This window comes from Cervus elaphus, chromosome 21 (genome assembly GCF_910594005.1).
Source record: "Cervus elaphus chromosome 21, mCerEla1.1, whole genome shotgun sequence".
Taxonomy (NCBI): Eukaryota; Metazoa; Chordata; class Mammalia; order Artiodactyla; family Cervidae; genus Cervus; species Cervus elaphus.
The window spans coordinates 20,564,549-20,590,431 of record NC_057835.1 but is presented as its reverse complement, the minus strand read 5'-3'; the positions used below and the strand labels follow the sequence as shown (position 1 = coordinate 20,590,431).

The window sequence follows — 25,883 nt, the reverse complement described above, 5'->3', positions numbered from 1 at the left end:
AAAATGGCTACAAACAACTGTACTAAATATTCTGATGGCTTCTCAAAAAGTTAAACATGAACTACTATAAGATTCAGCAATTCCACTCCTAGATACATACCCAAAAGAACTAAAAAGAGGGACTCGTCTTCTGAGTTGTATGCTGATGGTCACTGAAGCAATTTTCTAGTCAAAAATGGAAACAACCCAAGCTGAATACACACACACACACACACACACACACACACACACATACATGTGCGTGCATATTCAACCATTAAAAAGGAATGAAATTCTGATATATGCTAAATACAAATGAACTTTGAAAACATTATGCTAAATGAAATAATTCAGACACAAAAGGACAAGCATTGTATGACTCCACTTATTTGAAATATCAAGAATAGGCAAATTCATAGATAATCTAGAAAGTAGATTAAAGGTTACCAGGGTTTATGGGGAGGGGGGCAATGGAAAGTTATTGCTTAATGGTTACAGAGTTCTGTTTGGGATGATGAAAAGTTCTGGAAATAGTAGCAACGGTTGCCCAACATTGTGTAGATAATTAATGTCACTGAACTGTACACTTATAAATGGATATAATGGCAAATTTTATTATATTTTACCACATTAAAAAATTCAGTTAATAAAATGAAAAAATCACTGAAAACTACTAATCACTGCTAATTTTTTATTTTGTATTGAAGGACACAGTCAACCAGGAGAGAAAAGTTCTTTGCTCTGTCAAATAAATATATTTAAAAGCTAGCAAACATCAGAGCAAAGTGCCAAATCTATAAAAGAGACAGGGGGAAAACTACTAATAGTTATTTACAGCTATACAAAATTAACATATTGCAAGGGAAACATAATATAAATATATTCAAAGGTTTCATTTCCAATACTTGACATTTCAAATTTTGAAAACATTAAAATTATTGTCAAACAAAACTCAGACCACATTGGCAATGGTTTAAAAAAGGGAGCAATTTAATCTTTATAATACAGAGTGCTTTAAGAAGTTTTTAAACGTGTAAAAGAAAGAACAGTTTAGTGCATTAAATTGTTACAGTCTTTACATTGCTTCTCTTTAAAAAGTTAACAGTAGTATGAAAAAGCCACCCACAAAGCCAGCTGTCTGAGTGAAGAAATCAGCTAAATTGCAGCATTTTGGAATTACTAATAAAGCTATAGTTAAAAATGAAAAGTTTATAAAAATGAAAGCAGCATGCATAGTCAAGGCTTTTTCATAACATTTTCATTAGCTGACAAAACATTAAGGTAAAAACAAGAGCTTAATATTTATTATTCATTAAATTAGACAAAATAAACTGGCCAAGCCCACTACATCTGGTCATTCAGAAAAACATCTTAAAATCCAAAGCTAATGAAACTGAACATTTCTTCTATGGAGAAAGCACATTTTGAAAAATGGTCCTATAGTCACAAAGAAAAGGATCCTTCTCAACACGAATGAACAGCACCGGTCTTTACAAAGTTTATGAGTTAGGAGGAACTTTCAGTCTCCTGAAATGGCAAGAGTTAACAGTTAACACTCCCATAATTCATAAGTGAAGAGCTAAGTTTTAACTTATTCTGATCAGTTCAGAATTTTTTTTCTTTATTCACTGAAATTGTTACACAAAGTAGAATTTCACCAAAAGATAATTTTTGAAAGCTGTGATCTGACACCTGTACAAACATTTCTGATTTCTCTATGATTGTAAGAAAAGAGTAAGTTAACACTTACTACATGATTCCTTTTCACATTTCTGGTACAACGTTTATTTCAGAGTTTCACCCTCTTGAAATTCCTATGCCAGTTTCTTTCCCTTCTTCAGTACTGATTATGTTCGGTTTAAAAAAAAAGCTAACTCAGTTTCTAACGAAAGATAGTAACGGAGTATTACAAATAGTAATCGTGGTATCCATGAATGTTTCAATGAAAGGTCCAATCATTAAGTGCCAATGATACCACAAAACCTCTTTGCTCCAACATGTGTCAATAGTTTTTTACTTACATTGAAATTATATAAACCCATGCACAACTCTTAATCTTAGTGCAGGGCCAGATAAATGAGACATAGAAATAAATCAGATTTTTCTTTTTCCTGCTTCTAACAATTTTTACTCTGTAAAATGTTTGGTCACTGAAAGCTATAGGCTTAATCACGTATCAAAGAATACAGGCAATAAGGCCCATCTTACGAGACATACACTATTAAGCTGAAAAAAATATGAGGACAAGCTCTAGTGGTCATTAAACTCCCTCAGAAAGTATAAGAATCAGAATGTCTCCATCATATCAGAATAAAAATGTACTGTATTAAAATCTGAATTTTTACAAGTTGTTTTTTAATTAGTGTTCTATGTACATCGCAGGACTTCTGCCATTTGCAGTAGTTTACTTTGGCACAACACTGAATTCCATTTCTTTTGGGTATTGGATCCTATTTTTTGAGATTGTATATGCCCCCAAATGTTTTCAATGTCATCAAAGATTGGGCCATTCACAGTAAATCAGACATCTGGAGTTGAAGAATTGATTCTCCTCCAACGTTTTAGGCAGCTATAAAAGAAAAACATAATAAAAAACTAAACTTTTTAAGATAACCATATTTTAACATTTTCCACTTTTAGGAACAAAAGTGATATAAATTAGCCATTAAAATGCATCCTCTGTATTTGCTTATTAATCCTGAGATCACTTGCCACATGTATCTTATTAACATATAATGCAGTAGATTTTCTGTGTAACTCCAGTGTATATGTTTTGCATGTACCAGATTTGCTTATAGACATTTTTCACCTACATGTAATAATTTATAAAAAAATATTCATAGGATTGTAATGTATGTGATATAATATGTAGTAAATCCTATTTACTATAGAGTTAGTAAAATAAGTACTATATTTATAATAAACAGACTATGAAATCTAAAGACTCTTACATTCTTTTCTATTTATATACAGGGCTAGCTTGTACAAAAGAGACATATATTTATCACTCTTTCCTGTAACTATTTTGGTAAGGTTTTGGTTACCTTTATTTCTTTTTTTTTTTTTTTTGGTTACCTTTATTTCTAAATAAACCATACTTAAATGAAGAAGTATTTAAATGAAATTTATGGTGTATCATTTCATAAGATGAAAAATTATTTTGTTAAGCCAATGATAACTTGCTGATTAATGGCTTTTATAGTTTTAACTTCTGCATATTTTAAAAGCAGAGCATGCCAATATATGTACCACAAAAGTCAGGTAAATATACATTATACAACTTTTTTGAAAACCATGGCTTTGTGTGAATCTTCTGATCGTAGGGTCTATTAGCATATTCATATACAACTTAAGAACCATCCACAAACTTAAAAGGTCAAACTAAGCTGTAGAAAAAAGTTCACATTATTTTTAGAATAAGATTCTACCTCCCTCCAAAATCACCGCAGAGGTTACTACAGCACAACAACAACAACAATTCACTGCAGCAACAAATCTGTTGATGTAATCTTGGCTGAGTGCACATTCTTATGTTTAGCAATAAAAAGAGCCTGTTAAAAATATTTTCTGCATCTGTGTTAGAAGCAAGCCTGTCCTGAAGGTTTCTGACATAAGGAAATGAAGGTCGGTGTTTCAGGATATAGCCATACAAGACTGCTTAACTTCTTGTGACTCATAAGGATATATTTATGCTCTAAAACCTGGAATAAGATTCATTCTAAAATACGTGCATTTTTCTATCTGAAAAAAAAACTATTAATGAAAGAAAAGCTGGAGAAAGATTGCTAAGCAATAAGAATAGTGCCTGGTACTTATAAGCTCTCTATAAATAACTGTTAAAATAAATAAAATCATGGAGGAAGGTGTGGGGAAATTAAGGAAATTCTGTGCAGAATAAGAGCATAAAAGTAGAGGATGGGGTAGAGATGCAAAAAGCTATGGAAATAAGTAAATATGCTCATATGAGGGGGGTCTAAGTCTTTTTTCCCTCCCCTGATATTTGAAAATACTGCAATGATTTCTGTCAACAAGATGCTTTTGAACAACTGATGGACAGATACAAACACTTCATGACAACTGCACTATTTTTTAAGAAGTACAGACTTATCCTAGAACACACCAAATCAGAGAGCAGAAAAGAAACAATCTGTGCTACTGAATTCTGAAAGTATTCAGAATTGAAGTTCTAATTCCAAATCAGGTATCCGATTTGCAACTACAGTGAAATTTTAATTATTCCAATCTGTAACAGAATTAAGACTCAAGGAACATGCCAAACCTTTCAAATTTAAAGCACATTTACTTGCACTTTTATGCCCACAGAGAGATACTTTTAACTTACTGATATGTTTTTGCTGGTGGCAGGTTTGTTTTATATTAAGTAATGAAAAGACATTTTAGGCAACTGAGTTAATATCAAATCTGTTATTCACCACTGATCTCTAAAACAGAACTAATTTATATCACAGTTTTCAAAGACAGATGCCACCCAAGTGAATATGAAATTATATATTGCTTAAAACAGACCTTTGGCCTTTAATAGAAAAATATTGAGTAATTTTAACACATAAAGCATTTTAAACTCTAGTTAAAAATCTGATAGTTTGGGGGCAATAAAACATTAAAAAAGATACCCATTTTCACCTAGTTCCCTAAAGCTGAGCAATTCTCACCCCTGTGGTAAGTCTTTCCTTCAGTATACTTTCTTCCCTCTTTTTAGTTTTCATTTTTAAATTCTTTCCTTAAATAAGCAAAAAGTGAAGCTTTAGTGAAGGAGCGTTGCAAGATATATGTACATTTTAGTTATCTTTAGTACGTGTTAATCTCCAACCCGCCACCAGTCTTCCTTCTTGGAGAATGGGTAACTTTCCCTTAAAGCAAAAAAACATTTCACATAAAAAATAAATAATTCAGGCAACATTAAACTCTATATAATAAACATAATCAACATAAAAATCAGGCTACACATGATAATCATGTATCTCTTGGGCTACACTCATGGCACCTAGTCCTCTAATTGGGCATCAGAGAAACTATTTTAGAAAAAACACTGTCAAAGGTGAAGATGACAGATACAAGGTGGCTGATCTAAATGTATGTGGTCGGTGAATATACACTCAGGTTAAAAACTTACATTTCAGTCATCTGACTTAGAAAGCTTCCGCTTCATGTGTCGTGGGGGTTCCCAAGTGTCACTGTCATCTGTTTCTTCTTCCTCCTCTTCCTGATCATCAATAACTTCATCCTCCTCCTCGTTTTCCTCAAATAATTCTATACCTAACTCCGATCTTCTCTGTCTTTCAGCAAACCATTCTCGGACCTGCTCATAACCCATATGTGATCTGTTAACAAGTTCATCGAGGTCTTGCTCATTAAGAAATTTGTGCTTCAGGTAATAATCCTTAAGTATTGCAGTTCCAGTTTTAAATTTGATGAGGGACGGCCCCCTGTCCCAGTTGTTCATTCTCTTGCCTCCTCTGGGCCGCCCGCGAGGTCTTCCTCTCCCCCTGCTTTTTGGTCTCCCCCTCCCCCTTTTCCTAAGAGAAGACAGACCATTCATACTACTGGAATTGGCGCTTTGATAGTAGTAGTACCATTTTAAGTTTCCATTTTTCCAAGCATAACGGGTGTCCCCAAACCAACTAACTATGTCTGTTCTAGCAAGCCCGCTTTCTTCAGCCAACTTGTCATACTCTTCTGGTGACGGCCACTGTGTTCGGACAAATGCACTTTTAAGCATGTGCAGCTGCTCGGGTGTTTTTTTACATATCTTGCCAGTACTCCCTGACTTAGGTGCACTAGATTCATCTCCAGGAGAAGTTTCTCCAGCTTCTTCTTTGGAACTACCTGCATTGCTTTCCTCTACTTCCACTTTCTCTTCCTTTAAAGCTTTTGATTTCTTCTTCTCTGTAAACCAAGCATCAATTTCCCTTCTGGTGAGTTTGGTTTGCGCTCTTAACCTATTTAGTTCTTCTTCTGTAAGTACGGAGCTGTTGAGAAAACTTGCCTGAAGGGCACGAAGCTGCTCTGCCGTCTTCTCTTTAAACTTCTGGGGAGTAAAGTCGGGAAGAGGATTCCAGGACTGTTTCTGCGGTGAAGTCACAACAGCTGGGGATTCTGTGGTTTCATCGCTCGAGTCTATGATGATAGTGGCAGAGGAGTCATTGTTGAGATGTAAGCACTGATTACTCTTTGAATTTCTCTGGTTGTACCTTGTGTCACTAAACCATTTTTTAATCTCTCCTTTGGTCAGTCCTGTGATTTTCATCAGTCTGATAATTTCAGCATCATGGGGAAACTGATTCTTCAGGTAGCTGACTTTTAATTCTGCCAGCTGCTCTTTAGTCTTTTTAGCCCGAATGCCAAAAGAATCAGGGTTTGCCAACGTGGCTTCATGTTTGACCAGCTGAGAGGATGGGACTGCTGCTGTTGCTGGCTTGGTCTCTGCGGTCGGCTGAGTAGCGGGGACCTGACTTTTCTGAACATTCGTTTGATTTGGAACCCCTGCCACTGTCAAGGCTATAGGTGCCGTTACTGGCAACGTGTTCGTGCCACCTACTTGTGTGAGGACCAGACCTGGCTGGCCAACTATTTGGCACGTCTGTAAGATGGATGGTAAACCGTTACTCCCCGCGGAGATGTGGGTAGGAATGACAGTTATGGTCTGAGGTACAGTGTGTACTGTTCCGTTGAATTGTTTCCTTCTTGCCTCCTCTACTTCCTCGGGAGTCCAGCTAACACCATGTTTTAGACGTTGGGCTGAAAACCATATCTTGATCTGTTCCTCTGTATATTTTGCTTGAGCAGAAAGAACAGTTATCTCTGACATTGTTGGATAAGGGAATTTGTTGTAGGTGTTAAGCAAAAGGGGGTTGTTATCCAAGGCAGCATTGTAGGTAGGAATGCTATTAACAGGGATTAGGACTTTGGGAATCAAACTGGAATTCTGCTGAGCTGATACTGCCGTGATCACCTGTGCTAACCCAGGAAGAACTGCTGCCGGGGCCACAACCGTGCTGGCGGCATGTGGGTGGATTCTGTTTACAACAGAAGTACTTGCATTCGATTCAGAAGCTGAAGAGCTTGGATTTTCCACAGTTTCTTCACGGTCTGGTTTGATTTCATTCTCCTTCTCTTCTGGAACGTCCTCAGCTGAATTACGATGAACTGTAATCCGTTTGTTCTCCACTTTATTTTTCATCATTTTCATGATAGGAGTTTTACTGATAGATATTCCTGAAGAAGAAACTTCTGTAGATTCAGCTTGCTCTGAATTCTCCTCCTTAACAAAACTACCATCAAAAGTCAGATCATTTATTGTTTGTTCAAAGATTGTCTGGTTATTTCGTTTCACCATAGTCAACTTAAAATTCTCTTCTCCTGGGTGATATTTCAGATTATGCTCAGAAAGTGCATCATACCTTTTGGTAAGAAAATTGCATTCAACACAAACATAGGATGAATTTAGCACAACATTGGGATGTTCTGAATCCACATGGAAAGTAAACATATTTAGATCTGGAGTTTGGAAAGTACAGTATTTACATTCATAGCCACCTTCAACTTTTTTATTTTGCTGATTGTCAGAATCCACGGACTCATGAACTTCTTCATCACTTGAGACACTCTCTGTTCTGGTGTTTTCTATAGGTGTAAGTACAGGCGGACCTTCGTCCAAATCTGATACCAACTCGAGGTCTGGATCCTGTTCACTGGCAAGGACCATGCAGGGTGTTGTAGATTTTCGCCTGCTTGCCATTCTGATGTTATGGGGGGAAAATCTCAGTGGTGATTATAAAGCATTGGGGCTTAAAACTGTTCAGTATCCTTCATTTGAAAACAATGGCTTTTGGTTCTTCAAGTCTGTCTTTGTGCTCAACAAGTCTCATTAGCAGCTTTTTCATGGTGCAATCAAGTAAAGAGCTTATGGTTGGCAAATAAAATACTGCAGAACTGCTGAAATTTTTGAAGCACAACTCCAATCACCTATATTAAGATAAATTAAAAAAACATTTTAAAATGAGTGGTTATGATCTTTTCAACAAATTACAGCTCTATTTCACTTACGTGAAGTTGTTGGAGAGCTCAGTTGTAAAGATGTAGAATAAAACTAGAACCAGAAAAAAATTTCTCTGAGGATCAGAATAGATGTCTCCAAGCCAACTCACTGAAGGTCATGTACTGTATCTGATGGGTCAGCCCGCAGGCTGGTGTGTATTTGGATTTTTCAGCCAGCTGGCTATATATCGGAAGGGAAAGGGAAGAAAGTGTCTCCTTTGGCAGGCACTCTCAATGTGAAATGATAATCTGTTAACAGGGGAGGAACTTTAAAACTATAAAAAGCAGCCACAGATACTCAGAACTATGACCACTAAGTGTATAAGGAATTCAGTCCATCAGTTATGCCCTGTTCTTCTTCCTGGTCTGTCTTACCACCCCAAAAGCATGCCCAAGTATGGCAAAAGCAGCAAAGGTAGAATATTAAATGATCAAGGTTTCAGAAATATTATCTTCATCATTCTCCACAACACTATCAGAATTTGTAAAACATGTCTAATCATATCAGTTTCCTGACTCAAAGCTTCTAATGGGTCCCTAATGCTGAAAGAATGAAGTTCAAACTTCGCCATGTAGCTCCCTCCACGTCCCGGCTGCAACCTCAATTTTCTATCATCTCTCCCCTGACTCCTATTCCCTTATGTTTTAGGCACAGAGCAGAAATGATCACTGTCCCAGGGACTCCCATGCAGGCCATTCCTTGTGTATGGACACTTGTTTGTGCACACATTGGGTGTGACGATCTCTCAGATCTGTCCTATAGATCACCCTTAGCTTCGGCCAACCTCTTTTCCGGTTTATTTCCTATCACTTACTGTATTGTACCAGGGGAATGTTGCATTTCTGTCCTGAAACCTCCAATCTCCTTATTTTTTTCTTCTTTTTTAAAGGGATAGCTTTACTGAGACACAACAAAGCTCCAGAAACTCTGAATGGAGCCAGCTTCCTTTATACCATCAATCTAGCTCTCTCAGCTGAGTTCTCTTGACTGACTGCTCATTCATTTCTGTATCCCCTCTGGTATACTGAAGCCTGGAAGGGGGTTTCCCTGGTGGTTCAGTGGTAAAGAATCTGCCTACCAATGCAGGGGACACAGGTTCAATCCCTGGTCCTGGAAGATCCCACACACCACAGGACAACTAAGCCTGAGAACCACAACTACTGAGCCTGTGCTCTAGAGCCCAGGACCCACAACTACTGAAGCCCCTGTGCCTAAAGCCCATGCTCCACAACAGGAGAAGCTACTGCAATGAAAAGCCCATACATTGCAACTGGATAAAGCCTGCACGCAGCAACAAAGACCCAGTGCAGCCATTAAGAAATAATAAATCTTTGATTAAAAAAAAAAGAAGCCTGGAAGTAGGGACTCACTAAAAGCTTATTAACCTGAAACAGGATTCTCTAGTGGTCTATGGTTAGGATTCAGCGCTTGCACTGTCGTGGCTTAGGTTCAACCCCTTGTTGGGGAACTAAGATCCCACAAGCCGAGTGGCATGGCCCCCTCCCAACCCCCCCAAAAATGTTACCTCCAACCTGAATTAGAATGAACAGAAAAAGAGTCCTATAAAACTCAAAATGCCTTAAAAGCATCACTATAGCGAACAAAGCTGAAATTCACAAGAAAAACCTTGAATCATCAAGAAAAAGTAAATATTTTCATACAAATACATTTTAATACTTTTGCACCCAAAAGAGTTAAAATATAATTTTGATGCTAAATCGGTTAAAGTTGGTGTGCTTCTAAAGTCTAAAACAAATGAAAATGAATACAATAAATGGTATCACTTATTTTCTACCACAAAGGAACTATTTTCATTTACTAACATAGTCCTTGTCCTAGCTGAACTGAGGACAAAAAGTTTATTTCAAAGATTATAAAGCAAAACTAAGTCTCCATGACTCAGTAAAAGGAGGAATATTTTTAGGAAACAGAGCTGTCCAAAGAGACAATGTCCTGCACCTTTGAAGGTGCTAAGATCCTTCTTACTAGGATTATTCAAATCATACTACATTTCCATTTGATGCATCCAAGCAACAGTCGGAAAGTTGGACTAATTGTCACTTGTTCTCCGATTTCCCGTATTACAAAATAAAGAGCATCACTTTAGTAATAATAGTAATATCAACAGTCCAAAACCCACTCTCAAAGCTGTCAATGCTGGCAGGGGTGGGGTGGATTGGGAGTTTGCGATTGACATATATATATACTATTGATATTATGTATAAAATATATAGCTAATGAGAGCATATCAAACAGCACAGGGAACTCCACTCAGTACTCTGTGGTGACCTAAATGTGAAAGAAATCCAAAAAAGAGGGGATATATGTATATGTATGGCTGATACACTTTGCTATACAGTACAAACTAACACGACATTGTGAAGAAACTATTGTTCAGTTGCTAAGTGGTGTCCGACTCTTCTGCAGCCCTACGGACTGTAGCCCACCAGGCTCCTCTGTCCATGGGAGCTCCCAGGCAAGAATACTGGAGTGGATTGCCATATCCTCCTCCAGGGGATCTTCCCAGCCCAGGGACTGAACCCCTGTCTCCTGCACTGCAGGTGAATTCTTCACCACTGAGCCACCAGAGAAGCCTTAGATTCCAAAAAAGAATTAATTTTTAAAAGTGTCATTGTTTTTTCTATAAAAAAAAACTTTGATTTCTAAGGGAACATAAATCTATCACTGAGATTTAAAATGATTTCTTAAATAATGAGATTTAAAATGATTTCTTAACTGCTATAAACTAAGATAATTCCATCTTTCCTATTCAATTTAATAGGGAACACTACTATTTTTGACCATTTTTTCCTCATTAGAAACAAGGATTTCCTCAAATAGCTTTAAGTAAGTGGAAGAGTAACAAATGAGCATCACTCACATTTCTGACAGTGCAGGAGAACTATGAGAGGCAGGGGGTAAGCTATTTCCTGACTTATTCTCCTAGAACCTTAGATGATATTTAGATGGGGTATATTAAGAGCTAAAAGTCTTAATGGAGGAGTTTTTCTTGAAACTGTATTTCTTGAAGTGGTGGTTTTGAAACTTATTGTTATAAGCAAAAAAGCCCTTTCTTCAAACAAAATTCTATGAGGAACCCAAGTATATAACTGATTAAAGAAAATAGCTATCTGATTGGAGAGTAGAGAAGCTAAACTACCTGCTGACCCCATCCCATGGACCCCACAATCCCTGCTTTCACCTCTGATGGGTTCTGAGATGTGTTTGAAGCCTTTGCCTTAAAAACATAAATAGTTTCATCAAAAATCCTCAGCTTGCCAGTGCTAAGTCATGAAATGTGATAACTAAAGTGAATATAATGTGTCCTTTTAGGCTTTTTTACTGTAAAAGACAGGCTTGGAGCACCCTGAGATAGAACAGAGTAGCCCCTACTAATAAGAGATACAGAAGAGAAACTTGAGGAGCTAAGATATTTTATTATTCTGGTTCTGTAGCTCTTGGGTTAAACTTACTTTTCATCATATCCAGTATAAATATGGGAATATGCTACCAAGTTGTTACTTTTATTTCTTTTCCTTATAGCTCACTAGCTCAGAATGGTCAAGTTGTAAGAACTGAAACAGATATACAATTTTCAGAGTATCTTTGCTAAAGTCATGAAAATAATAAAATATGCATATATTATAACCTAATGATATATACATACAGTTGTGCTTTTTCCCTTTGAAAGTATTGGTTTTTGAGGAATTTGAAAATTTTAAATTATAAATTAAATTTATTTAAATTAAAATTTTACATTAAATGTATAATTTTAAAGCTATAAATAAGTTACTTAAAAGAAAGGCTTTAAAAAAAATTCCTCAGTAATGCAAAAGACTAAAATCTGATTATCTTGGGTATCCTAGGTTGTCTCAACCTGGGTTAGTTCTATACCCAACTACGTAGACCTGGGAAATACTCTTTCCTCTTTATTCCTAAAACTGCCCATCTTTTGCTAACAAAACCATAATCAGTACATTATTTAACATATTTCTAAAGGGAGACTGAGAACTTCCAAAAGTGCCTCAAGATTTGGCCCAATGACTCAATTCTATTATTATGTATACAACCTAAAAATAAGTCAAAGCACAAATAAAGGCAGCCTCGTGGTCCTTATTTTATAGTCATAATTTGAGGGGAAGCAGGGATCTCAGTACAATCTTCCCATTCTTCATGGAAGAAGAAACCCACCCAAGGGAATAAATTCACAGAGGCTTTGGGGTAAAGGCTAAAACCACAGGTTTGAGAGTCTCCTCTGTACTCAGTAGTTAGGTGTCTGGAAAAGTTGCTCAATATCAACCTCAGCTTTCTCATCTATAAAACCAAGATTCTTCAGTTCAACAAATCCACTGAACAACTATTTGTTGGAGGTCAACCATGTGCCAGGCACTGTGTTGGGGACTCGGGTATAGCAGTCACCAGGACAGATAGTCTCTGGTCTGCCAGGTTCTAGCTGTTAACAAGGAAAACAGGCTTAAGCGATTACTTAGAATGACTATGATCAACGCAATGAGAGGAGGTACTGGGAACTATGTAAGCACATTACAGGAGGCTTCTAGAAAAGAAGCAGAGAAGGCTGCTCTGGAGAAAATAAACATAAAGGTATCCCACCTCAGATACTGATCAAATAAAAACGCTTCATACACACTAGTATACAGTAGGTGCCTAATTAATGCTACGTTCCAGTCCCTGAAAAATTAATTGGGGAACGAATAAATACCATTTATTTACTATTATTCTCTTTCTTTCTATCTTTCATGCAGCTTAATCAGATGACAAGGCACACAAATTGAATGTAAAAGCAAAAGGGGTAAAAATGTAGAGTAAGAACTGCCATGATGTGCTTTCAATACATCTCATTACAGTGAGTGTAATGGGGCTGAGACAGGAAAACTGCCACACAGAAATCACTATTAGCTGATAGGCAACTCATCCTCTCTTTGAAGGTCAAGTCAAAACAGCTTAAAATCAATTTGGGAAACCTTGCACTATTTACCTGTAAAAGAGGGTTAGAGTCCAGTTGCACAACTGAGGAGCTAGGTGGCTCTGCAGTTAAAACATAATTAAAGTGAAATCTGCCCATAAAAGGAAAAAACTATACACTTTATGCATATAGCACTATAAATATAATTATGTTTGAATGCCATTTTCAGTAGAGAAAGATGTTAAAAAATAATCAAATCCATTATACTGCCATTAAAAATGACATTCAAAAAAGTAAAGGATACGGCAAAGTATCCATTTACTGTTAAATTTTAATAATCAGAACAAAATGTTCATACTAACTATAAAATACCTATGGGAGAATATGTATGCATGGTGGACAAAGATTAGATGAAAACATTAAAAAATGAAATTTTCACTTGAGATTATGGGTGAAATTTTTATGGTGTGTGTGGTATTTACATTTTCTTTAATAGCGTTATGACATTGCTTGATTACAAAATACAACAAATAGGGACTTCCCTGGTGGTACAGTGGCTAAGACTCCATGTTCCCAACACAAGGGGCCCGGGTTCGATCCCTGGTCAGGGAAATAGATCCCACATGCCACAACTAAAGATCCTGCAAGACTGGAAGCAGCCAAATAAATCAGTAAATATTCTAAAAAAAAAAAACACAATAGTTTCAAGGTCTTAAAATTGCAAATAGGCTAAACTATTTTTGTGGTCATTTGTCTCAAGCTGGAAACAAAATTTACTTTCTGTTTTTAAAGCAAAAACACGTGCTACCTAAACGTTTTTTCAGGGGGAGGAGGAATCTCTGAGTATGTATAGCATTCAGGTGTATTCCCCACATTCTGGAGGGCTGCTGTCCCATGGTAGAGAAATCAGACTGGTTCTAACAGCCCGCAAGAGCACCCCTAGTCTCCAGAGAATAGATTTAGGCCAAGCCAATTTTCATGGTTCTGTGTATTGGCTCTTGTCCTGAAGGTCAGATGCTCCTTAATCAATTCACGATTCTTAATTCATCAAAAGAATTACATCATATTTTCTCTGCATAAAAGCATTTAATGGAAACAAAATTTATTTCATCACAGTATAAAACTTTGGGGCAGTTCTAAAAGTAGTTCTTACATGATCAGTAAGAATGTCTATTTAGCTCTTTACTATATCCCCAGGGCCAGACACAGTGCCTATTAATATTTGTTGGGGGGAAAAAGCTTTAAACTATATCTGTATTTTGTATTAGAGCATACATTTTCCTTCATTAAGCACTCATTTACTGAGGAGCTACACAAAACAAGTGAGTTCGTTTTCACTGGTAAAATTCTTACTAACAAAGTACTTTAGTCATTAAAACATTAAAACATGCTCAAAAACAGTCTCATATAAAACATTCTGTTTATTAAAATAGAGCGATGGATGTTCAACAAATATTTACCAATTTATCTGTAATTCTATTGTAACAAATCAGTTTTATGTCTGAATAGGGTACACCTAAATTTGTAGACTATATATAAACAAAACAAATTTGTAGTCTATATAGGTGACAAATTCATTTCAAAGAATTAGTTCTGCGGTGGAATTCAGGAGAAAATGACATACTTCTTATAAAGATAGACAAGTGCAAATCTGAACTTAGAACCATTATTTCTCTATAAGAGAAAACTATATTTTAATGATGTTCTATATTTTAAAAGAGACTTAAAAACAGGTTCTCAGTGTAATACACTCTATAAAGTTAATGGATTGTTTCAAACTGTATGCTTGGCACAGAAAAAAAAGTCTAAAAAATTTTATAATTATACAGGGTCATAGCTACACTGAATTTCTAAGCCTCTATTTTTTGGCTGTCTTGTACTTTAAATTAAATGATTAACATTTTATTGGCCTAGTTAGCCACAAAAGCATGTTATTTTGGTAAGATTTTATGTTTAGAAAAACAGACTTTGTTTTTTATGCCAATTCTGGGTCAAATAAGAACATTTAGAAGATTTTAGAAGATAACTATAATTTTTAAGTATCATGTTAGTTTTGACTTAGTACCAACTAAATAAACCGTTCTTAAGGCCGCTAAAATACACAAACTGAGAATCCTTTGAAATCTGTATTCACACATATACTGAGAACTCTTAGGACTCTGTATTCAATTTAGTTTCACTTCTCCCTCTGTGAGTCAGAGTTCTGTTTAGCCAGCTGAAAATACTTACTTTTACATGTTTGTATTCAAACTAAAAGTTACAAATCTACCAAAATCACAGAATGCCTGAAATAATAGTAGCAACAAAGAATAATGAATCCAAATGAAGACAAGGATAGCTACCACTTTTTTTAAAAAAGGTATCCAAGAGTATACTTTTCTTAATTACAAATTTTTTTTGGTCTTTACATAGTAGAGGCATTTTTCAAAGCGTTAATGTTAAAATATTTAGAAACAATAGTCAAGTTCTTAAAAAAAATTAACTGAGAAATCTGACAACCCAAATTTGTATCCAAAACAAGAGTTTGTAAAAATTACTGTAAGCTGGAATCATTACCTGAGAGACAAGTTTCAATAAAATTGCCAAAATGGTCTCAAGATAATACAGATTCAAGTATCGAGGTGAATACAGACAGGAGTGAATGTGATCCAAGTAACAACATCTAAGAAACTGTGGCCAAAGATAATCTAATTTCAGAAGATCCCTTTGCTAATGCTAATTGAGGCTTAGAGGCTTAGAAACTCTATCCTCTCTACCTGTTTTTTCTACCTGAGAAAACGGACTTTAATGCTGCTAAAGATTAAAAGCCTCTAAGTTGGACAGATTTCTCCAGGGAAGCTCTGACCCCAGATTTGAGGAGTGAAATGTTTTTTTTGAAAGATCTTTAGGCCACTAACATCCTGGTGGTGCACCTTCTGCTGGCATATAGGTAACTATGTAACATAATTTGACGGTGAAACACAAACTAGTCATATAATGAAATATCTTATCTTTATCATTAAAGTTTGTGGATATGATTCAAAAGTAATTTTTGGCTGAAAGTAACTTCCCCCTACTTTTCTCAAGGTAGTGTATTAAATCTTTCACAGAAGTCTAACACAAGAATGCTATTCTTGATTCCAAGTGACATTATCACTGAAAGGCTGAAAAGTCACTCATCTGTCCATTATCTTCCCCATTTATAAAATAAAGTAACTGCTACCTATTTTACTCAGGATACAATAATTCAATTTGAAGGATAATAGTAATTAGCACTGGTAATGTCAACTCGTAAAAAAAACACAAAAATGAAAGTGAACCACCACATTAATAGTTATGGAATCTTTCCTAGTACTTTCTGGAATCATCTGCAATAACAAATGGACTAAAGTATAAGTATTTCAAACAGCATAATATGTAATCTAATGCTTCTCAAAAAGCCAATTTATATCAAGTAAGTAAAATATAAAAGTAATTATGTACAAATACATTTAAATAGTGGTATGCTTAACCTAAATCAAAGTATTTAATTATTAATATCTTAAATTTTATCATTGTAATTAACTATTATTAGAGATCTGTATACTAAAAATGTGTTTTCAGGAATTGTTCTTGACGTCTGGAAGCATTTTTCTGGATATAGGAAAAGAACAGTAAAATTCCCCCACACAAAAGGTCTCTACCCTTCATTTGTCTGGTTTACCACTGTAATTACCACAGGTCCAGTGCCTGATACACAATGGATTTCAGCAAATGTTAATTGAAAAATCACTTCTAAATATACCACATAGATTTATTAAGAAGTGTGATGCTGTTTCCTTTCAAATTAAAGCAGCCAATACTTCTACATTTTTAAAGTTTGAAAGTACATTTCTTAAAAAAGAGTTAAGAATGTATCTGCTGCTTTTTAAAGGAAACCTTTTAAGACTTTAGCCAAATATAGTTATCACTATATTAACTGAGCAATTCCGTCTCCAAGTTTTACCACAACAGAAGGATGGAACACATACCTGCCACAGTCTCCTCCCCATTCTGTTCTTTGACACGGAAGGGTGTCCCTTCAAATTAGGAGGTGTTTAGCTCAGGCCATCATTACCAACAGGTCCAAAGTACCTATCTGCCATCACCTACAAAAAAAGCAATATTGCTTTACTATTCTAGATATGATTCAGTCTTATTAGGAAACTTAAAGCCTATGCCTTGGGTTTTTAAAAGCAAGTAACTTAAAAAAATTATTCTCCTCTTAGAAATTTTAAAAGAATCATCGAAATGCCAAACTCAGTAAGATATGCAAAACTGAAAACTTTATATTTTATAAAATAATAAAGTCACTATTATTCTGTCTTCAATACAGATTTTCAAAATGTGAAAAAAATTTCAAAATGTGACTATATGCAGGGTATAATATTAAAGCTGAGATGAAGAAATTGAGAATTGTAAAAAATTAGTACCACACAAGTTATGAAAGAAAACTTAGTTAAACTAAGAGGTGGGAAGAAGGTGGGTTTATATGTTTATATATAAGCCTCACTAGGCTTATATTTATATCCTAATTTACTATGTATTAAGTGGAATGGATCATTAATGCTGGGGACAAGCCAATACTACTTAAATAAACTAGTGGTACCCCACTCCTAAACATATGGTATATCTGATACAATGATTGGTATTTGTTTTAGCAAGAAAGTTACTACTAAATGATTTTTTAATCAGTGCATTGTGAAACATTAGATGGTACAAACTGAAAATCATTCTCTGAAAACTCAGATTTGTGTGTAAAAATGCTGTGGTATATTACTCAGAGGAGGTAAACCAATCAGGAGAATTAAATAAAAACTATTATTGTTTGTCATATTAAATAACAGTAAATCATGCTTTTGAAGAGTTGAAGGATTTCTGTTATTGTTCTTGAAGCCCTGAAGCTCTGTAAACCACAGTGAATGAATATGAAGTAGGGTGATCTCCCTCAGTACCTATTCTTTTTGATTCCTGCCATTATGACACACACCTTTATGAAGAGCCCTTTTAAGATAAGAAATCATGTAAACACACCAGTCCTTCAGTAAAATACTTGTACGGTGAGTTAAAGCTTCGGCTGAAACACTGCTTTCATGAAAGCAAAAGAGCATTCTCTTGGTGGGCCCAGTGGAGCAATCCTGTTCTGTTGGTAGCCTAGGATTCTACAATTTCATTTCCTGGTGTCTCCTTGTTCGGACACTCCTTAGCCAGCCATCCACAGGATGTGGAGTAGAAGAAAGGATAGGAAACAGCTGCCAAAAGTAGGGAGGTTATTGTCCAAAATGAGTTATTGATAATATTATAGGAAATTGATAACCTATTTGAATCCATTCTTAAATCACACAGTAATAGCAAGATGTTTTACCAAACGAGAGTCTCCTGAGAAGAGCTGCCAAGACATGCACACAGCAAGCAGAGAATCAACAAACGAGTTCCTCAGTGTTTCTGGATGAAAAGCATACTTACCTGACGTTATTTCAGTTTCTGATACTTGGATTACTTTATGGCACCTCTCTAATTCAAAGTATCTTTTTAAAATTTGGGATTAAACTTCAAAAATTAAAGAAGTCATCTTGACCATATACATTATGTAATAAAACAGATTGGTTACTTTGGCACGAAAGGATGGACAGGAAATAAAGATGAAGGATTTGGGCTTTGGAATCAGAGTGAATGGGTTCAAATCCCAGTTCTGTCACTTACTAGCTGTGTGGTCTTGGATAAGCCACTTAACCTCTCTGTGGCATAGCGCCCTTATCTGTAAAATGGGACTAATGATATTATCTACTTAATAGGGTTGCTATAGGCATTGAAAGGAATCATACATGTAAAGGGCTTGGAATATTTGCTGGCACATGGTATACCTACAAATTAGACTTTTTCTGACTCTTATTTAGGGTAATAACCTTTAAATTATACAACAAAGAAAGTCTTTGTTTAAATTTTGCTAAATTTTGAGATTGGCATAGTGTTCTGGGTCAGTTATACTTCAAAAAACAAACAAACCCATAGGAAAAAAGGTCAGATTTGTGGTTGTTGAGGCAGGGTAGGGAACTCAGGGAGGGGAATTGGATGAAGGTGGTCAAAATCTACAATCCTGCAGTTTTAAAATGTGCCATGTGCTCAGTCGTGTCTTACTCTTTGTGACTCCATGGACTGTAGGCTGCTCCTCTGTCCATGGAATTCTCCAGCCAAGAATACTGGAGTGGGTTGCCATTTCCTTCTCCAGGGGATCTTCCTGACTCAGAGATCAAACCCATGTTCTGTGCTCCTGCATTACAGGCATATTCTTTACCCGCTGAGCCATTAAGTAAGTACTAAGGATATACTGACAACATGATAGATACTAACACTGTTGTACGTATATGAAAGTTGTCAAAAGACTGAATCCTAAGAGTTCTCATCACAAATACACACAATTTGCTAAATGCTGAAACAGTATAAACTCTTTCAAAGTCCACAAAACAATTTTATTTTCCATTTCATAGCTTTGAGCATATTAAGCAGTGTTAGAATAAGCTGGCTTTAACAGTTAGACATTGATCAATCATAATTTATGCCCCTAACTCCAACATACACATATTTTCTGTGATCTAAGCCTCAAGATGAATCATTAATATATGACACATTTCAGGGGTGTTTCATAGAAGGAACAAGCTTTTGATATAAATAATCTTGTCATAGTAATAAAGAGAATTTTTTCTTTTTTCACCAACCCCCACTCCCAAGTATAGTCTAAGTCCAGCCAAGTTTTAACAAGCTTCTTTTTTTTTTTTTTACAATGTTCGAAGGTAAAGGGAATCAACTTAGTAAAGAAGAAAAACATAATTATTAGTGAAGTGCTTAGAAATATCAGAATACTCCTATGTCTTTTCATTCTTCACAACAAAAAAGGGAAAGACCTTTAGAAAGGGGAAAAACGGAGCCAGAAATACTAAGAGAAATATTAAATCACTAAAATTTAATGACAAAGTTATTTTATTTTAAATGATAAATATGTATATGATATATCAACTTTAATGTTTTAATTTTTTAGATAAGCTTTGTTAATATGATTTTTAAATCTAAATTTCAAAGCTGAAAACAAAAATCCTGCATAAAAAATTATTTATTCAATTTTGACTCCCTTGAATAAATGTCATTCTTAATTTGCTCACACATACTTCTTTTTCCAAAGTATATCATCTTATTTGTTTAGACCAAAGGTACATAAGACCATGTTTATAACTTTTAAATACATTACAGGATACTGACTATATAAATTGCAAAGATCAAGTACCCTTTAAGACCAAAACCTGGCAACCTACATAAAAACTTACCTAAGTATTTGCTTTAAAAATAAATTAACCGTATAAAATACAAATCTCCAAAATATAAATGCAAATGTGTATATCCTGATTGGTAATCTAAATCAGCAGCTTCAGTCATACAAATCTTGTTACTTACCACTATGACTATATTAGAGCAACAGGATACAATAATATTAAGAACTAAAGGCTAGTACCATAGTTTTTTTCCTTCAAATAAATGTAATTCGAGTTACTTTTGAAATTACACAGAATGATTTAAGAGGATTTTAAGTCAGAAAAAATTTAAACATACAAATGAATGTGCCATACTGACTATTACTACAAACAGTATAACAGATATTTCTGGACATCTCCCTGAATTGATCGAATATGATTAGATTAAAAACTAGCTTAGGCACTGAAATTTCTACACTGTTAATATTCAAATAAGAAGTCTTTTGAGTCCAAATTCACAATGCTGTAATATACATAAAGAGGTTATTTCCTAAGCTACACTTGAAATAATTTTAGTAATTTTAGGAGCACTTCCATTTGAGTATAAAGCAATAACTGAAAGCAAACTAGTTCCCAAATATCACATTTTTGTGCCTATTTAACATTACAAGAAAGAAAATGTATAGTATGTCATAATATCACCTTTCAGTCTCAATGTGAAATATACTAATAGGGGAAAAAAACCTCCAAAGTGAGCCACCTCACCTACTAACAAAAGAATTGTAAACCCCCCAAAAAACAATAACAACAAAACAACATAAAGAATTGTAAAACTTAATTTACATTTATTGAAAAAAAAAAAGAACTCAGAAGTATCCTTAAAGGTGAAATAGTTCGACATCATTCATGAACTGTCCTCCAGTCCAGTGAAATAATCAACTCACTTGATTGGAGTGACGTCTACTAAGGAGAGCTCACCAGCACAGGGACATTTATGTTTTCAGCCTTACCATATTTTGAAACCATCTGGCAGCAATGCCTTTCTGGTTCACCCAGCCTAATCTGTTCAGAACTGAATATAAAACTAGACCTAAAAAAAAACCAAAAAAACTAGACCTACGTGCACTTTGGGGAAACCAAAGAACAGCACACATGAATAATAATGTTCTAAATGTGCAGCTCTAAACTAGTTTATACTTGAAAGGTGTTTTTAAAAACATTTCTATTGAAGATGTTAAAGCTCTTTTAAAAATACTAGGATGGTTCAAGAAATCTGTATGAATCATTGCTGTCATCAGTTACCCAAGTCTTAAATTCTTTTTTCTGATTTTAATCCTGATCACTAAATAAACCATTTGAAGAGATTCCTCTACAAAGAGTTACTGATAAATGAAACACTATCAATTCTATAATGAAAGGACCCAAGGTTTTTTGCAACTTACTTTGCACAAAATTAGTCTGCTTAGCCTTAAAATGCTCAGAGGAAGGAGGGGAAAACTAAGAGAAAAAAATACTCATGAAAGCCCTTTTTTCTCTTACATCCTGTTACGGCATTACTGTTTCTGGCAGCACTTACATTTCTTTTGCTTAAGATCAAGAGTCAGAATTGCTACTCAAGACATTAAAAAAAAAAAAAATCTAAGAATGTGCTAGGGTCAATATCGCTGTTAGAACCAAATTCCATCACCCTCACCAACTGGCATAAAAACAAACGACTTTTTCAGGATAATTTTTCAGAAGCAAGGATAATTCACACAGCACCATATAACACAAGTTAAAGCTTTCAGACAAAGACTGAGAAACAATGACCAATACCAACAAATCTTAAGGTGCGTGCCTGTAGGTTAGGCACACACAAACACTCCAACCCAACAAACAGCCACTGTTCCTGGGATAAAGCTGCTTCTCCCTCCCTCACTGGGAACCACTCTTATTTCTCAATCCTGTGATTTTCCCTTTTCAGATAAACTCTCACTCTCCAAGAGAACTGCTTCTTCCTTTCAAGTTACATGGAACCCCAACTTAAACATGTTACATACAAATTCTCTATCAGTAGTGTTCCAGGCATGTTTTCTCCCAGCAAAGATGAGCCCCTTCTCATGTTTTTCTTTAGAGCTGGGGTGAGATGACAGAAAAGCGCGGTGGCATACCCGCTCTGCCCAATCTCTTCCCCACATCCCTCTTCTATCCATCCGCTTTCCCGCTTCTTAATCCTCCTATCCCGAATCGCTCACTGAAGCCCTTCCAGAGAGTTTGATCCTTCCCTAACCTAAACTAAGGATACGCAACGGAACCTTTTTCTTCTTGGGGTTCTGCTTTCCCCTTACTATTACCCACAGAGAGATGGGGAGGGGTATATTGGAACAAAGAATTTCAAGTCCCTTTCTCTAGAACTTTGGTGTAAATACACAGGGAAAGGGCATCCCCCAGGGCTCTTCTTTCCTGCCACTTGACCCCCTTCCTCTCAGAGCTGCTTCCTAGCCCCTCATTCCCCGCAAAGGTCAGGAGCATGTTCCCTTCAGGCCCTAAGGCTCGCAGCAGTTCCTGGTCAGTTTCCCAGTCTCCCTCCCGAAAGGGACGGAAAACATTTCCATTCCCTTTCATCAACTTCTCCTTAAGTCCCAGGGCTTCTTCAAAACATAACATAGTTAAGGACTCAACTCTGAGTCTTGTCCTGAAATGGGTGCCCAGTCTTCCCTGAAGTGGGGTACAGCCTCTCCCCGAAGGGTTTCTGGGGGCTCCAACCCCAATGCCAGTGCGCTTAGCTCCAGCAAGAGAACCTCTCCTCTCGGGGAGACTGAGTCCCCACGAGGCCACATGCCCCCGCAGGTCAGGACACCCGATCTCCCTCCCCTAGGACCCTCAACATCCTAGGGTGGTCCATCCCCGCGGCGCCTGCCCCCCTTCTAAGGAGACCCCGTTCTCACTCCCGTCAACAATCCCAAGTTGCTCAGTCCTCTCGTACGCAGGCGGGCTGAGATTTTTTCCTTACAGAGCCCACCCCCAGCTCCTTCCACGGCCGCAGAGACCCGAGAGCGCAAAGGAGGCTCGGGGGTCTGTCCCCCGACGGCGATCCCGGCCCAGGCAGGCCCGGTCCTTGCCCCTCGGACGCCCCGCGCCGGTCCGTCCTGCCACCCGCCTCGTTGAGCGCGCTCAGCCCCCCGGGGGCTCTGCCCCGTGGCCGCCCTCCTCCGTCCCGCCCGCGCGCCGCTCGCCTTCCCGGCCCGCCGCGCCGGCCGCGAGCTCTGCTCTGCCGGTTCCCACCCGTAGCCCCGGACTCCCTGGGCCGCTCGTCGCGGAGCCCGCTCGGGCCGCTACCTGCAGGGGCCGCCGCGCCTCTCAGAGCCCCGCCGCCGCCATCTTGCATTTCAAACCGGCTGCACTTTTCAGGGAGTCAACTCTGACCTGTGAACCCTATACCCGGAACCGCTCGGTGGGCCGGCTCACGGCTTCGGCAGCGCGGCGGACCCGGCGGAGCGCAGAGAGTCGGGGGTGGGGGTGCGAGGCGAGGCGCGCGCCCCAGGAGCCGACCGGGGGCGGGAGGGGGGAGGGGAAGAGCCGGCCAAGGCGGGGCCCTCCCGCGCGCGCGCCCTCCGCGCGCCCCCACCCCGCTCCACGCCTGGCTCTCCACCCTGGGACCCTGCTGCTCCCCTGGGGTTCGACCCGGGTCTCTGCCCCCGGGATTGGCGCACGGCGGGAGGTAGGGAGCCGCCCCGCCCCTCTGTCAACAGAAGCCCCGCCCCCGTCTACGGAAGCTCCACCCTCTGTCAACAGAAGCCCCGCCTTCTCCAGGTCTCGGAGCAGCCCCGCCCCCTTGCCGGTGATAGCTCCTCCCGCTATTGGCAGAAGCCTGATCTTCACTCAGGTCAATCCAGAAGGCACCTCGCCTTCTGCCAGTTGTGGCCCCGCCCCCTGGGCGCTCCACCTTCCTAGTGTCACCGCTGAATCGCGAGAAACGCCCCTTGTCATCATGAGCTCCATTTGGTGGCAATACTACCCCAAGCCACGCCCCTTTCGGCGGGAGCCCCACCTACTGTCAATAGAAGCCCCGCCTTCCTGAGACCCTTCTTGATTCTAGCCCGAAGCCCCACCTCCTGTCAATTGCCGCCCCGCCTCCCCTTGCCTCCTATTCGGCCAAAAGCCTCCCCTCCACCGTCTGACACCGAAAGTTCCGTTCAACCTCACTTGGAACCGCCGTTCAAGACCAAGCCACCCTCTGCTCCCGAAAGCCCTCCTTTGCCTTCTCACGAGTCACTCTTCTGAAGGGCTTTCTTTTCAAGCTGTGGTCGTCAAATCCCGATAGCTTCAATGGGAACCAGCCCCGCAGCGAGGGACCCAGGCTTTGGGGAAAATGGCCCCTCCCCACCCCTCTCCTTCCCTCCGCCCCCACATCATTTTTAAAATGGAGAAAAGTCAGACCAAAGCAAAGAGAAACGGCTCACCCTCAAGCTAGTCGGCTCAGATTCACGGACCAGGACGTGTGAGAACTCTGGTGGATTAGTGTTCCTTCCCAGCCGCCACCCCTGTCTTGGACCCTCTGTGCTTTGACAGCAGCGCTCCGCTGAGCCACATTAATCCCCAAACATGCAGTTGCTTAAAGTGAAAGCTTGATGGTTGAAATCAATGTACACCAGCTTTTTTTTACTTATATGGTTCGTCTTAGAACCCCAGAACTTGTGGAAGCAGAAGCAAGCAAAGCTTAATCTTGTAAACGTAGGCATTCAATCCTGCCATAGTCCACACCCTGTATGCAACAAAACAAAAATTTAACATTACTCTCCTGGAATTCAATTTATTGACATGTAAACTATGTACAAGAAACCACTGTAATAGTCTAATAATATAAAGGTGAGATAAGCAAAAGTAATGTATTATAAAATATTATACTAGTTTCAATAAAAATCAGAAAATATTTTTCACTGTGGGGAAACCGGGCACCAGTATGAGAACTACAATACAAAACATGCCCCCACAAAATTTCAACACGCCCCCTAGGGGGCAGTACTGTGCCCCCCGAGACCTGCTTAGGATTTATCTGAGGAAAGGAAATGCTTCAGAAAGGGAAATTCATCTTTTGTTGGAGCATTGAACAACTAGGTTTTTGAGTACCAGTGTATGCCAGGCACTGTGAAGCTGAAAAGTTGAGTCAGGCAACGTTTCTGTCTTCAAGTAGATTACAGTTTAGTAACCAAGCAAAAAACGTTGAGCATAAAAACATCAAGCAAGGTGAGCAGTCAGAAAGATCAAGGAGAAATGTATCAAGAGACCCCTTTAAGGGTATGATTAATGAATATAAATCTTACCTTCCTCTTTCCCTCTCTCTCTCCCTCCCTTCCCCCCTTCTCTCTTTTCTCCCACTCCTCCTTCCCCTCCCCCTCTTCTTTAGCATCATTTTATAGTGTGGCCTTCTTCTCTCTATAAGCTGTCTGCCTGGTTCACTGCCCAGTGCCAGCAGCCCAGAGTTCTCCCAATTTAGGGCCATGCCCAGAGGGCAGTTCTGTCCAGGAAAACAATTTCAATAGCTCAGTGCTGAGAACAGTGTCCTTAGCTGAATTGCTGCCAATTATTTGGTATCCTTGTACAAAGCAAGACTGTTATCATCACTCAAAAAAGAAAAAACTGGTTGCAGACCTAAGCAATATGAATATATGTTTAGCATAGCAGATTGTGCCAACCCACA

The 25,883-nt window shown here is 38.1% G+C and overlaps 1 protein-coding gene across 4 annotated transcripts; it reads right to left on the bottom strand.

The window, feature by feature from the left end:
- Window positions 1–656: 656 nt before the first annotated feature.
- On the bottom strand, window positions 657–23,926 carry ZHX1 (zinc fingers and homeoboxes 1). 4 transcript variants are annotated; one of them, XM_043879862.1, is made up of 5 exons: window positions 23,522–23,926; window positions 16,952–17,068; window positions 13,035–13,084; window positions 5,114–7,965; window positions 657–2,548 (listed from the first exon to the last, which is right to left on the bottom strand). In XM_043879862.1, exon 4 carries the CDS (start codon window positions 7,736–7,738, stop codon window positions 5,117–5,119), a length of 2,622 nt encoding a protein of 873 aa, XP_043735797.1. In that variant the 5' UTR covers window positions 7,739–7,965; window positions 13,035–13,084; window positions 16,952–17,068; window positions 23,522–23,926; the 3' UTR covers window positions 657–2,548; window positions 5,114–5,116. The 4 variants fall into 4 exon arrangements, with proteins under 4 accessions (XP_043735797.1, XP_043735796.1, XP_043735798.1 ...); XM_043879861.1 differs by lacking the exon at window positions 13,035–13,084; XM_043879863.1 differs by lacking the exon at window positions 13,035–13,084 and having other exon boundaries at window positions 23,609–23,926.
- Between the last annotated feature and the right edge of the window lie 1,957 nt (window positions 23,927–25,883).